The 14,298-nt window shown below is 48.8% G+C and overlaps 1 protein-coding gene across 1 annotated transcript in view; it reads left to right on the forward strand.

Annotated features, from left to right (window-relative positions):
* Positions 1-5,852: 5,852 nt before the first annotated feature.
* EEPD1 (endonuclease/exonuclease/phosphatase family domain containing 1) overlaps positions 5,853-14,298 on the forward strand; it is a 65,313-nt gene continuing 56,867 nt past the window's right edge. Inside the window, exon 1 of the mRNA XM_052792806.1 lies at positions 5,853-6,924. Within this exon, the coding sequence (XP_052648766.1) occupies positions 6,071-6,924 (854 nt within the window). The 5' untranslated portion in view covers positions 5,853-6,070. The remainder of the gene's footprint in view (positions 6,925-14,298) is intronic.

A 14,298-nucleotide genomic window follows, 5' to 3' on the forward strand; every position in this document is an offset into this window, starting at 1 on the left:
GAAGCAGAACTGTCCAAGTGAATGAGAAGTAGAGCCTGAGCTCTTAAGTTTTTATACCAAAAAAAAACCCCAAAACCAAAATCCCTGAATAGCAGAAGTTGTAAGTAATATATAAGTCTGGGTGGAGTTGCATTGGCTGCTACAGTAACTGCAGAATCACTTTGAGTTAAAAAGCTGTATGCATGAGTTAACTAATGTTCATGAAACTCTTTGAAAAGTCAAAAGTAAACATGAACATTTCTTTAAAATTTGTTAACAAGACTATTAATTGTGTCTAACTCTTCATGTAGTAGAAGGTAACCTAGTAACAACAAGTAAGGTATAAATGACAAATAATGCAAAATAATAATTTATGTAGTGAAACAACAGAATGATCAGGAGACAGGCCACGACATTTATCATTATTTCTGGCACTGATCATCCACAAGTTACACTGCTTTTGAAATGCAGATGTTTAGAAGGGACTAATGAAACTCCCTATGAAGTCCCCGGTTCACTATAAATTAGTGAGCTGACTTGCTTGCACTTTAAATCCCTATCTGTTAGCAAAAGGCATCACTTAAAGACATTTGAAGGGTAAGGGGTCTATAGGAGAGGCAATGTTTGAGAGGCTGGCTGTGCAGCTGTTGATAACCAAAGCACTGTGAAGTGCTGAACATTACACTGAACGTCCCTTTCCAGCATCTCTGCTTACCTTCCCTCTCCTCTTGCTTGGCTGTTGAGGTGCCTAAAACCTCATCGCCCATATCTTTTTCACAAAAATCCACTTGATGCTTGCTTCTGGGTGGAACTGCAGAAAGCTTGCCCAGGGTGACAGCTTAGACCTAGCTCACCAAGTCACAAATTCTGACTCTTCCCTCCTGCCAAATTCACGAAGTAGTGATTTGCGGGCATTTTTACTAGAGGCTTGCCAGACTAGGCCTTAAAGGAAACATTAGTTGTGATACAGGTCCCCTGTATGCCATGTTTCTCAACTGGGAAGTTCAGGAGATGCCACCACTGGAGGCCTGGAGCAGGGAAGCTTCTGTTTCTGTACGCACGGCCTCGGTGACTCTGCCCGAGGTGAAGGAAGGACTAGATTTTTTAATTCCTTTCCAGCCCTGTGACCCAAGGGATATCTGAGTAATTAAGTGTCACCTCAGATGTGGGGGAAGAGAATCAAATCCCCTGGCTGTCTAAGGAAACTGGAAACCACATCCCAAGCTCTGCTGGAGAACGTCTTCTCTGGTGTGGGTTCCTCTCTTTTCCCTCCAGGACGAGCTGTCCCACCATGGGCTGATGAGACAGAACTGTGGGCCAGTGCCTGGGATCTCCTGTGGGAAGGAGAGGTCTGGATTTCAGACCCAACACCAACCAAAGTGAAGCCTTAATCAAGGTATAAGGATGAGTCACTTCTGCTCACCCTTCTGAGTGTATTTCTCTGTAGGATGTGACACTCGTAACTTGGCAACCCAGAACCAGTGACATCACTTAATCTTTTTGCAACAAGTTTGGCAGCCATATAAAATGCCTTACAGGAAAAAGAGCTCACACACCATAGACACTGGATTCCTAAGAAAAAGCTCATGCGATTGTGTGCTCTGCTATTCTGCTCGTTATCCCCTCCCCAGGGATTTTATTAGCGTGTGGGCTAATTTCAAGCAAATTTGACAGAGGTTAAATGTCTCAAAAATAGAGTTCCTACGAGTGCCACAACAATTGATGGCCATGTAGAACAGAGACATCCAAATTGATGACCCCACTAAGAGACTAATGGATACTCAGCATTATTATGATACAACGGAAAATCAGCAGAGGAAAGAGCCATCAGAAATCAGACTTTGTAAGTCCCTCTGCTCATGAAATTGCTAACTCCTACTTGCTATTACTCGTCTTCATAAAAACACTGCCTGTCTTCTGCCTTGGGCATCTGTTACAAGTGTTACTGAAGATGTTCTCTCAGAAGGAAAACAATTATTTTAATAGCTCCTTTAAATAAAAATACAGGCACTGCAGTTAATCAGCTGCCTTTTCGAGTCCTTGCGCATTAAGACCCCAGTGCAGCAGATCTGAAAACATGGTCCCCGGGAGCGTGACTGCCTCTCAGCACCAAGCGCCCTGCTCCCAAAAGCCGTGCAAGCCAGAGCTGGGAAAGGCGCTGCTATCACGTGGTGGGCTGGTAGGAATTGCAATTGCTGCCTGAAGACTGAAAGCAAACTCTTTGGTATTCTGTTGAGCAACATCTCCTGGCTCCTTCTAAGCCATCACCATGAAACAGAGTTTATTTGTTTAGAGTCTCTGCAATGTAGATGGTGCATTTTGGAAAATGTGAAAATAGATTAATAGATTTTTTTAAGACCATCTTAAAATGCTGGGAAGTTATGCCCTTAAAATGTAGTGGCCTCTAGGCTGATTCTTTGCATGACTTAAGCCAAAGGACATTGCTCAGCAGTATCTGCACCCACCCCATCATTATGGGTTCAAGCAATTCCATATCCTCCTTAAACGTTGCATTTAAAGGCTTTAAGTGCTGCAGAACCTCCTTCCTATGGAAAAAGTTTAGTTTTGTTCTTTCCTCTTTGAACAATTCCTGCAGGGAAGAGGAGTTTGAGACCTCCAGAGCTGGCAAGCAGATGACACTACCCTACCTCTGCATCTCTCACACGGCTGGCTGCTTGTCCCGGTGCCACTCAGCTGTCCAGGAACCTGTTTCACTAGATGCCTAGTGGGACAGGGTGCAAGTTGTTCAGCCTAGGAGGGCTCTAGACAGTGGCAAAGCAAGTCCAAGATCAACAAATGGCTGCTGGGCAGTGATAAAACCATTGGCCCCTAGCTGCTTGCTTCATAACCCTATCCAGTGATACACGAAAAAACTCTGTGCAATGGGCGATGGCTGCTCCCGAGGGCCTTTTGCAGGTGTCCTCCCCTTTCCTCTCACTGCCGAAGCCTGCCTGGCCCTGCGAGGTCCTCCCCAAATTCACACCCTCAGAGCGACAAAAGTCAATTTTGCCTTTGCTGAGAGGTTTTTAAGCCAGCCCTGGCAGGCAGCCAGCTGGTCGGTAGGCAGCGAGCTGATCGTGAGGAATAAGCCACCCACGGCATCTCAGAGCCCTCTAACCTGTTGGGGCTGACAGAGATCCAGGAATCCTGGAATTGTGGCCACTTGCCATGTTAGGTACTGAGCAGCCCAGGGACCCTACCTGCCAGCCAATGAGCACCAGCAGATCACAATCAATCACTTCTTGAATAAGTTTAAATACACTGAGCTTGGGATTGGATCAAAGATATAATGTAGTATCTACCTGGGTTTTACAAGATTTGTTTTCTGTTGCCTACACTGGCTGCCAATAACTTTGCCATTGTTTTTTCAGTCATTTACTGACTGCACCCCATTTTTAGCTTTCTCATGTTAATGGATTTCCTAACACTGATGTCAAGCCAGTCGACTTTTTTTTTTTTTCTGACCTTTTAAAATATAAACCAAACCTGCACCTTTTCACAACTTTTGGCGCTTCCCCAAAATACCAAGATGTGTCAAAAGTTGACTCAGAGCTCAATAAGCTCACTGTAACTGTCATTTTCATAGTGTTGACAAAAAAAATAAGGGTAAGGGGCTAATGGAGTGATAACTCCCCTTCTCCCCCCTGCACTTCACATTAGCACGGGTCATACTCTGGATTAGGTGGTGGGACACTCATTGCATCCCTCTGAGCTCTGCTTCCTCAGCTGCATCCAGTCTCACAAGTTATCTTGGTGCTGCAGATTCAAAAAATGTTGAGTAGTTGCTGACAGCAGAAAGCGCTGGATGAGAGGGACATCTGTTATCTTCTTTCTGGATATGCTCCTGCCTTCTCTCTGAAACACGGAAAACCTAGTGCTGCCTGCAACATAGATGATGCCTCAGATGGATTTTGGTGATTTTTCAGCTTCAAAACTTATTTAATGAGCCTAGATCAATTTGAAACAACCTGCTGTAGAAAGCAGAAGAGTATGTTCTCCACTGAGATAACAGCTTGTGGAGCTATTACTGTAACAATACTGCCTCGTGAAGAATACTCGTTTCAATGGTTAATTGTTTCTAGTTCTGCGCTGGTATCATCCCAGCAGGATTAGGCCCAGCATGGCTTCTGCTGCATTGGCCGCTGTTATCGCAGCGCACAGAGCACTTTCCAGTAGACGTGGAAACATTTAATCACCTAAGTGAGCACTTTCCCCACTCCAACAGTCAGCAGAGAGCCAATACCCTAATGCAGCCAGTACCCATTCCCGTAATGATAATTTGCTGACTCTATTGCTCAGGCGAACAGAAGAGAAATGTGTGATCTGCAGCAGAAGATCTAGTGCAAATGTTAAAGCAGCAGTGCCCCATGCAATCTGAAAGCCCTGCAGTCTGCACTCCCTTATGCATGTTGCATTCTCCTTCCCCAAGAAGCTGAACAAATTCAACCTTTTATTTTAGGTGAACCCAAATAATTTCCATCAATTTGCCATGAAAAATACATGTATAAGCCGCTATTACAAGCTGCTTAATTTTCATTAGAGGGCCAACCAAGAGTCTTCATGTTGAAAATATATGTGCACCATATTCTGTCCAGTTAAAAGAAATATATGTATCCTGTCAGCATCAGGCAGCATCAAGGTGCATAGCTGTCATCTGCAAGCATATGTTGCTCTTTCTTTCGGTTTTCCTCCTCCTTCCTTTCAATTACACCCACCGATTATATTTCGGATTCATTGACATTGCAGTCACTCCTGTGTGGGCATAATCAGGCTAGTTTCAGATGAGCTAATTTGGCTACAGATAGCATTGCAGACAGCGCAGCATAGGACTCGATGCAGTACAAGCTGGGTAAATACTTCAGCGGCTTTACCAACACGGACTGTGGTGGGCTGCCACAGCTCTCAGGACGCTAACGACCTATGTTAAAGGCAGCTCAGGCACACGGGTGGTACACAACCACGATTTTGGTGCAGAATGGTGGTACTCTGTCTCAGGGAAAGGTTAGGTAACGCAGTAGACCAGGGGCCACGGGCTGAGGCAGACCTAGTATGCAGATCTAATACGCCCAAAAGCATCATTCCGTGGGGAGTTTCAGTTTGTTGAGTGCTCTCACCATTGCCTGAGATTCGGGGGGGGGGGGGAGGAAAAAGCAAAAAAAAAAAAAAAAAGCAGACTTTACCCAGATGTATGAAAACATAGCGCTTGCAACAGCAAATAAAAAAAAGCCAGTGGAGATGACAGATGAGGCTTTCGTGGGGTTTTAAAACACACTTACGCCCTGCCAGCTGCCCAGAGGCGAGCCCGGGGAACTTCAGGGCCGGGAGTGGCGCGGCGAGCGTCCGAGCACCTGAGAACCCGGCGTCCCCTTCACCCGGAGGAAGAGCGAAGCCCCCCCTTAAGGGCAAGGTGACAGCAGTGGGGCCATTTTGGGTCGCCCTGGGCCCTGCGAGCCCGACCCCACCTTTCCGGGGAGAGTGGCCAGGCCGGGAAGGGGGAGGTCACCCCCCTCCGCCTCCTCCCCCCCCGCCCCACGCAGGCGCTCGGCACGGAGCCGGGGCCAGGGTCCCGGGGGCAGTCCCGTCGGGGCGACCGGCCTCCCCTCCCCCAATCCCGGCCGGTCCCCGCCGCCTCCACCGGGCGGGGGCGGGGGCGGCGCAGGTGACGCCCCGGGAGGCGGTGGCGGCGGCCCCGGCCCCGCCTCGGCACGGCTGAGGGGGCGGGAGCTCCCGCCGAGCTACTACTACCGCCGGCGGGGCAGTGGCAGGAACCGCTGTGAGCGCTGCCGCGGGCCGGGCCGGGCTGGGCCGGAGCGGAGCGGCGCGGCGGCACCTCCGGCGTCAAGGGAGCGGCGGTGTCCCCGGGAGGAAGAGGAGGAGAAGGAGGAGAAGGGCGGGGGGTCGCGGGGGTCCGCCTGACCGGGCGTGTGGTGTGGTGTCTGTCCGCAGGGTGCCCTGCAGCCGCCGGGGTCCCCTGGCGCGGAGCCGCGGGGCGTCGCCGGCCTCCCGCCGGGGTCCATGAGTCGCGGGCGGGCAGCCCCGGCAGCGGCCCTCGCCCGCTCCCCCGGCGGCCCGGCGCGGCGGAGGCGGTGAGATGGGGGGCAGCCTGGGCTGCCACCGCTCCATCCCCCGCGACCCGGCGGACCTGTGCCACAGCCGCAAGTTCAGCGCGGCGTGCAACTTCAGCAACATCCTCGTCAACCAGGAGAGGCTCAACATCAACACGGCCACGGAGGAGGAGCTGATGACCCTCCCCGGGGTCACCCGGGTGGTGGCCCAGAACATCGTGGAGTACCGGGAGTACATCGGTGGCTTCAAGAAAGTGGAGGACCTGGCACTGGTGAGCGGGGTGGGGGCGGCCAAGCTGGAGCAGGTGAAGTTCGAGATCTGCGTGAGCAGCAAGGGCAGCTCGGCGCAGCACTCGCCCAGCTCCCTGCGCAAGGACCTGGCCTCCGAGCACCACCTCTCCGCCACCAAGATCAACATTAACACCGCCACCCCGGCCCAGCTCATGAGCATCCGCGGCATCACTGAGAAGATCGCCAACAGCATCGTGGACTACCGTAAAGAGCACGGGCCCTTCAAAAGCATCGAGGACCTGGTGAGGATGGACTGCATCAATTCCTCCTTTCTGGACAAAATCAGGCATCAGATTTTTGCAGAGCGGTCCCGGCCCCCTTCGACGAACACCAACGGTGGCCTCAACTTCACTGCCAAGCCTCACCCCAGCCCCACTTCTCTGAGCCTCCAGAGCGAGGACTTGGACTTTCCTCCTGGGGGTCCAACCCAGATCATATCCACTCGCCCCTCTGTGGAGATGTTCGGGGGCGTGAGAGATGGCAGACCCGTCCTGAGGCTGGCTACCTGGAACCTGCAAAGCTGCTCCATCGAGAAAGCCAACAACCCAGGCGTGCGGGAGGTCGTGTGCATGACACTGCTGGAGAACAGGTAAGAGGCAGCACCTGACCCATGGGCCCAGCTCCATGCAGGATTGCAGGTTAATTCCTTTGGGGTTTGGGCATTCTAGAGTCCCCCCGTGATCCTAGTGGGACTCCCTCTTTCCCAGGATTATTAAATGTTTCTGACTTCTTGCATGGAACCCTGGTTGAGTCTTAATGCTGGGACTGTAGTGACTGTCCCTTGATAAAGCCGCTATAAGTCCTTGAAAGGTGGTGGATCTCCTGAGGGGGCATGTGTGTACACACATCTGTGCGGGGAAGACTGAGCTGTTACGGTCAGTCACGCTGGGCCTGCTAATGGTTGGTCAAGGATTGTTTCTCCATCAAGAGCCTTTTGAACAAGTCGCGGAGGACTGTCTTTCCTGCCAGAAACTGGAGGGGGAATAGCAGGAGAAGGGCTGCTCTGTATGTACCCTGTTTCTTATGGTGTTTCCCAGAGCATCTTACTGCCACTTTGGGAGGCAGGATGCAGTGCTACATCCACTTCTCAGCGCTGCCAAGCTGAGACCTGCCAGTGCCCCTTCTCCAGAAAGTCTTGTTTGGGTGGTGACCTCCTTAATGTCAGCCTTAGGGCTGTAGTCTGCTCTCCCTCGGATCCTCTCCTCAAATCAAAAAGGCTTCAGAGCACAGTCACGTTGGTTTGGGCTGTGTAACAAGCGTGGAATGGCACGGCTTGTCTCACAATGGTGACACAGCTCGTTAACGAGTGGTCATGGGGCATCTGCTGAGCTGGAGGGACTGCTCATCCTTGGGGGTGCGAGACATCCTTGGACAGCTGCCTGGGGAGGCTGTGCTGTCCCCTGCGCCAGGTGGGCCCCTGATTTCACTGAGCTAGTGGGCACCGAGCAAGGTCTGTTTGTGTGGTGTGGTCAAGTGGGATGGTACTTCTGGTGTTAATGGTTGAGAAGCTGAGCACTGTACCTTTTTTTTTTTTTTTGGTAAGGTAATCAGGCAACAGTGCTGGGGATGTCTCTCTTGCTAAACTTTCTGCTTGATACAAAAATGTAAGAATTCAATAAGGATTTTGAAATAACTCTCACCCTTTCCTCTCCATGTGTGAAATCTGTCCCAGCTGGTCTGGCATGTAGTTTATGACATTAGGGAACTAGCTTTTCTTTCTGGCTTCTATTCAAACTTCCAGCTGGAAATGAATAGGGGCAGGGGACTCTTGGACTCTGCAAAAGGGGTATTGTGGGGAGGGGAAGTGCTGATGAACCGTTATCTCTGGCAGTGGTTGAGAACTCTGTCCTTTTCCAGTAATATGTTGAATAATGGCTCTTGTCGGTGTGGTTGTGGAGGTCAGGCATGTGAGAAGGATGGTGACAGCGATGTAGTGTCCTGCGCTGCGGTACAGTATTTGGAGTTGGGGATACCTCTGCCGTGCACTGCTTGGGAGCCTGATGCTCCCACATAGGAAACATCTGTCATTTCACAGCCATCGCTGTTTGATAGCCAAAATGGAGATGATAGCCCAGCGGGGGTATTCAGATGTTACGCTGATGGCTTCAGCCTAACAGCTTTTGGTATTCCTTGACTGCTCTGCTAGTTCAGGTATCCCATGCTTCCCCTTCGCCACCGCTCTTGTTCTTTTGTGAGCATTGGTTGGCTGGAGTGGACCTTAGGATAAAGTCTGGTGGGGTTGGGCATTGGGGTCAGGGGCAGAGGTGGACAGACCTGCTGAGGAAAGAAACATCTCTGATTATTACTAGTCTCAGGATTATTCTAATAAACCAGTTTTGGAAGAAAAGTTACTTTGGTGATTTATTTATATTTATTTACATATATATATATATATATATAAAATGGGGTTTTTAAGGACCTCATCCAGTGAAGTGTTAACTGGCACTTCTGCATCTTCAGCATTTGGGGGGGAAAAAAACCCCACCCAAAACAGTCCACCTGTTACAAAAGCTAGGCAGAGAAAGTGACTTATAAAATAAGCCTGTGTTCGCTCAGGCTGGCCACTGCGTATGCAGAGCGTGACCCTAGCAGTTTGTTTTATTTTGCTCTTAAACTGCATGGTACTTTGTTTCCATCCAGCTTAGCAAACAGGTACTCAGTTGTACTGGGTGGTGTGAAAGGTCTGCCTGATATTTTGAAGTTTAAAAGGAGCCTCATATAAATACTTGGGTTTATTCCGTTTTATTGCATGTATATGTGCCATCAATGACACAGGGAGAGTACGATGCAATTGTTTTCCATACTTGATCCTATTTGTGGTAATGTGAGAAGCTGGAAAGAAATGAGAGTAATGTGCATCAGCCTGCAAAGCTTTCCTGGGAAAAAAATGTGGGAACAGGAATAAAATCAACACGATGCAGGAAAAAAGTATATGTTGGGAAAAGTCATACTCAGCACCTCAGGGAGAAATTTCCTTTTGCTTGTGCTAGCATTGCTGAGGCCAGTGGAGCTCTGCAGCTGTAAAATAGCCTCAGCTGAGGCCAGAAACTGCCTTCTTTCTGTATGTGAACTCCATGGTCTCCCTCTCCACTTCAGTCGTGTGCCCTGGGAACTGATAAAATGCCTTGCAAACTAATCTTTGCCCAGGTAAATCAACTTCAGTTGATAATCAGCTGGAGAAAATAATCTCTTGCTTCTGCAAGCAAGAATACACCGCTGCACAGGGCTCACCAGCACCTCAGCCTCCTGAAATCCATGGGGTGTGTCTTCAAGGTGCTCTGCGTGCTCAGCAGATGTCCCACACGTGTTGCTGAAATCTCCACCTATGACCCAAGCTGTTGCCTGGTGGATCTGAAGGCTATTTAGTCCCGACAGTAGGCAGATGCTCTCACGAGCTATGCTGGTGGGCACCTGCTTGCTGATGCACTTTGTGCACAGCCTCCATCACGTACGTAAGCGTGCTCCTGCATGCCAGTCCCTCGTAGTCCGGGGTGGTCTCAGGAGCTGGAGTCCTGCTGGAGGACCTGCCTCACCTAGCTTTTAAAGTCCAGGAATAAAGCACAGTAAGTCAAGAAGACTATTAAAACTGTGTAAAGAGCAGTAAAGCATCTTAATTAGGGATCTCGGGGACTTTCATGCCAGTTGAAAGGCTGGTTTGGGATTTGCTTTGGGGTTTGTTGTTTTGGTTTTTTTTTTCATGACCAGCTCATAGCAAGTAGCTTTGAGACCCCCTGGCCTTGTTCTTTCAGGCATTAACAATGAGGAAAATTACTGCTCATTTCCAGGTGAGGCTAGAAGATGAAGGTCCTCCTGTCTTCCAGCCCTGCATAGCCTTTGCACTGAGGGAACAGTTGTGCAGGAAGGAAAGAGGGCCATGCCTTCATTCAAAACAAACAAAAAGCAAGAAAATGTCATCATGTAGAGTAATCTGCTGAAGGGGGGAGGGAAAAAAACAATCCAAAACCTTCACAGTCATGCCCAGAAGTTCTAAATTTTTGAAGAACAGCAAAGGGAATGTATACCAAATCAGTAAGCATGACTACTACTGCTAAGCTATTTTGAAATTCATCGCTGCGGTACAAAAATAATGAAATACAGCAAGGTCCTCACCCTCTTTCTCATATTACAAGGATCTATGTTTATCGCAGTGTTTGGAGTGGAGGAACGAGGTGTTTTCATTCAGAGGACTAGAGGGTAACTTTAGAAGAGATTAACATGATGAATGTGGAGGCGAGCGTGACGCATAATTGGATTAAAGTATCAAATGTGGGGTGAATTTGCCCAAACCTGCGACGTTTCTTGCAGGCATGGTTCGGCAAATCTAAGATTTGTTGACAGGGGGTCAGAGCTGGCCTGTCTCTGGGGATGCAGGTCATCCCCTTTAGCTGACCTCCATGTCCTCCCCATTCTCAGGGGGATGAAGAAACCAACAGCTTCTTCTCACCAAAAAAAAGGGAAAAATGTAGGGTTAGGGTAGCATGATAAAAAGGGCGAGTGAGTTCAGGTGAAAGGCAGCAAGTGTTTTCCTGGGGAGCATAAGTGGCCCCAGTGGAGATTTATCAGTTATCTCTGGCCAAGGTCGCTGGAGGTACCCCAGAGCTGTTGTGTACCCCAGGTCTGTAGGGAAGGGCACTCTTTCCACTCTTCATCCATACCTGCCTCAGGCCTGTCCTTCCTGGCTGTAAACTGAGCTCGTGACTCCCATGACACCTCACAGCCAACTCTCTGGCTGTTAAGTGCTAGGGCAACTACTGGGTGACCACATCAAGAGGGATGACGCAGGTGTGTGCAACACTGACCGATACACAGAGCATGGTAAAGGTGCAGCCTCTAGTTTAATTGCTTGCTTGAAAGTTTGCGAGTGATTGAGGGCAGTGATCAGTTGCGCAGCTTTCTCAGCACGGTTTGCAGCGGGGGTTTTCCAACTGGTTTTCATTACACTTTATAATACTGAGCGGTAACTTTGTGAAGACCTCTTAATTTTTTTTCTTTTTCTTGTAAGCACACTTTGCAGTTGAGTATATGAAAATTGAGAGAGGGTCTGAAAGCCAGAATTTGCACTCTTTCAAAAAGAAAAATTTAAAAAAAGAGAGGGGGGGAAGAGAGTGTGTGTGGTGAGGTACCAAGATTGAGGCTCAGGTCCATGGAGCCCAGCTCTGTTTCCTTCCAGATGTCAAGCAGTTCAGCCTGCTTTTTCCCTCTGCTGCTTCCTTTGGTCAGCTTCTTGGTGAGGTTACATCTTCTAGATGCAAAAAGTATAAGTAATAAAGCCTTAATACCTGTTGCAAAAATCAGAGAACCATAGAAGAACCCAGGCTGGAAGGACCTCAAAAGATCATCTGGTCCAACCTTTGGTGGGAAGGATGCAACTACCTAGCACCCTGTCCAGTCGCACCTTGAAAACCTCCAGCGATGGGGGCTCTTCCGCATCCCTGGGGAGGTTGTTCCAGTGATTGACTGTTCTCACTGTAAAAATTTCTTTCTTATATGTCTGTAGAGTAACAAATACAAGTACCAATATAGGGTTTGTACTTAGCACTAACGATTTTTTTTTTTCTTTTCTTGGCTTAGTTTCTCAGACAGCAAGCAAGCCTCCACGTTTACCCTTTAGGAACATGTCAGCCCCTCTTCCTCCCCCAGCCTCGTAACCAGTTAGCTGTTTTCCCTTTGGTTAGATAGAAGTGTAGAGGTCTCTCAAAGGTAAGAAATTAACCTCAATTTCCGTGGCTCAGAGACCCAAATTGGTGTTCCTGCTGGGGGAAGGGTAGGTAAACCTCAGCCCAGAATTGCCTCCTGGGAGGTAGCAGGTGGACAGCCACTCCTTGGGTAACCCTCACCATGCCATCATACTCAGAAGCTCTTCTTCCTACTCCTGCCTACCCCAGGTGGGTGTCCCAGGGGAGTGGTCACCCTCAGCACATCCTCTCATCACCTAAAAAAAAGGCAAGTTCCTGAACCACTCTCTGGAGGAGCCTCTTTCTATTAAGAAATGAGGAAAAAGCCATCTCGTTCGGGTCCCCGCACTAGGTGCTGGAGGCAGGAGAACCACTTTCCCATCACTCCCCTACATTAAATAATAGGGTGGGGGTTTTGTTTTCCTCTCCAATCTCTTAGTCTGGGCTGAGAGGTAGGGCCATTACAAGGGACAATTATTTACTACTGGGGCTTGATGCTTTGTTTGGGAAGGGCTGCAGTGTGCTACCTTGCCTGCTGCCTTGTAGCTGTGTTTCCTGGCAGGATGACGGAAAAGGATCGCCCCCCCCCGCCCCCCCCCCCAAATGGACATCATAGTAGTGATGGTTGTACTTGCATGCTTTGGAGGCTCAGCACCAGCTTGTATTTGTTATTTCTACTCTGTTGCTGCAGCTCTCGGTGGCCTGGAAAAGCCCCAAGGTGCATCTATTTTATGTTTCTTTCTTTATACAGCTGCTTGGTTTTTCTCTATTGGGTTAATACTAGGTTGGAGCCTTTCCAACAATAATTCCCCTGCAAGAAAAGATCAGGAAAGAGGGCCTGGCTTGAGTAACCTGACCGTGCTAATAAGTCTTAAATGGCAAAAGAACAAATACACCCTCTCCTCCTTATGTAATAGGGAGGAAATCCTGCCTCCTACAAGTTCTGAAAAAACTTGAGAAAAAAGGAATTGTTAGATGATATCTTCTATGTGCACTTCACAAAGGGATTTTTATGAGCAATAGAAATAGAGATGCCTGTAAAGCTACCATTAATTTGCACTTTTTAATACCTCTGAGGACAAAAAAATGGGGTGATGGAAGAGCTGTTGTGTTTGGGGTTTTTGGGGTTGGCTTTTTTGTTGGTTTCTTGGCCTCTACCTATATGAGATCAACAATATTTTACTTGCTGCAGACTAATGGGAGACTGAAACTGCCTTCTGCATACCTTCTAGCAGGGGAAAGCAGCAAGATCTTCTCAGGTCAGACCCTGAGTTACATCATTTTCCAGTCAAATGAAACTCTACTGATTTCCTCCTGTTCAGGATTTGGTCCATTCCTTTGTCTGTGTCGAATCACATGAAGGCGGCAGAGCTCAGGGCTAAAAAGCACGACTGCATCCCTGGGGGCTAGGGCTCCTCTGCAGTACTGCTCCCATCTTGGGTAGGGATCCCAGCCCCTTTCAGTGCTGCTGCTGGGGGAACAGGTGATGTCAATTAATTCCATTTCCAAACCTCTGCTTCATATGGGTGCAGTACCAAGACCCTCTATACAGGCATCGCCTGCTCCTCCTGCAGGAGGTGGGTCACTCGCTCAAGATACTTTGCAGCCCCGGAGTCTTTGCAGTAGAGATCAAAAGCAGCGGGTGGACTCACAGCAAGATCATGAAGGGGGAGAGATCACACCATCCCCCTGTCCAGACTCTTGGAGAAGGCATCTGGAGCCATGCATGCTGCCAGAGATCTCCGGGGTGGATGCACTGAGCTGTCTGATCCTGCTTGATCTCTGTTGATAGCTGTGGATCTGGTGGGTTTGCTACAGCCCCTGCAGCTTTCCTCCCTCAGACATGACACAGGAATGTAGGACAGGCCCTTGAAATCACCCCTGAGCAACCTTCCCAGGGATTTTCTCTTTTAAAGGGAGATCTGGGCATCTTGTTGACTTTGAACAACTGCCTCAGTGTATTCCTTGAACATCTGAGAGGCTGTACCTAACCAGCCATTTTTATCTGCTTTAAAGTTGAGAATGTGACTGGAAAAATGGTATAGTTAAAGGCCAGTTTATCCATATAAAATAAACCTTATTCTTCTCCTTTTTAAAATTATAATCATACCCTGCCACTGTTACTTGTGCCATAAAGCCTGACTAAAATGGAACAGATCAGTGGGGAAAGCGTTTGTTCATATATTATTTTTTCTCCCAACATGTGTACTTGATACATCTGGCAGCACTTAATGGCTGCATAGTTTCAATCCACGCCTGCTGGGCTATTCTGCACATTTATTTCATGT

This window comes from Harpia harpyja, chromosome 1 (assembly GCF_026419915.1).
Source record: "Harpia harpyja isolate bHarHar1 chromosome 1, bHarHar1 primary haplotype, whole genome shotgun sequence".
Lineage (NCBI taxonomy): Eukaryota > Metazoa > Chordata > Aves > Accipitriformes > Accipitridae > Harpia > Harpia harpyja.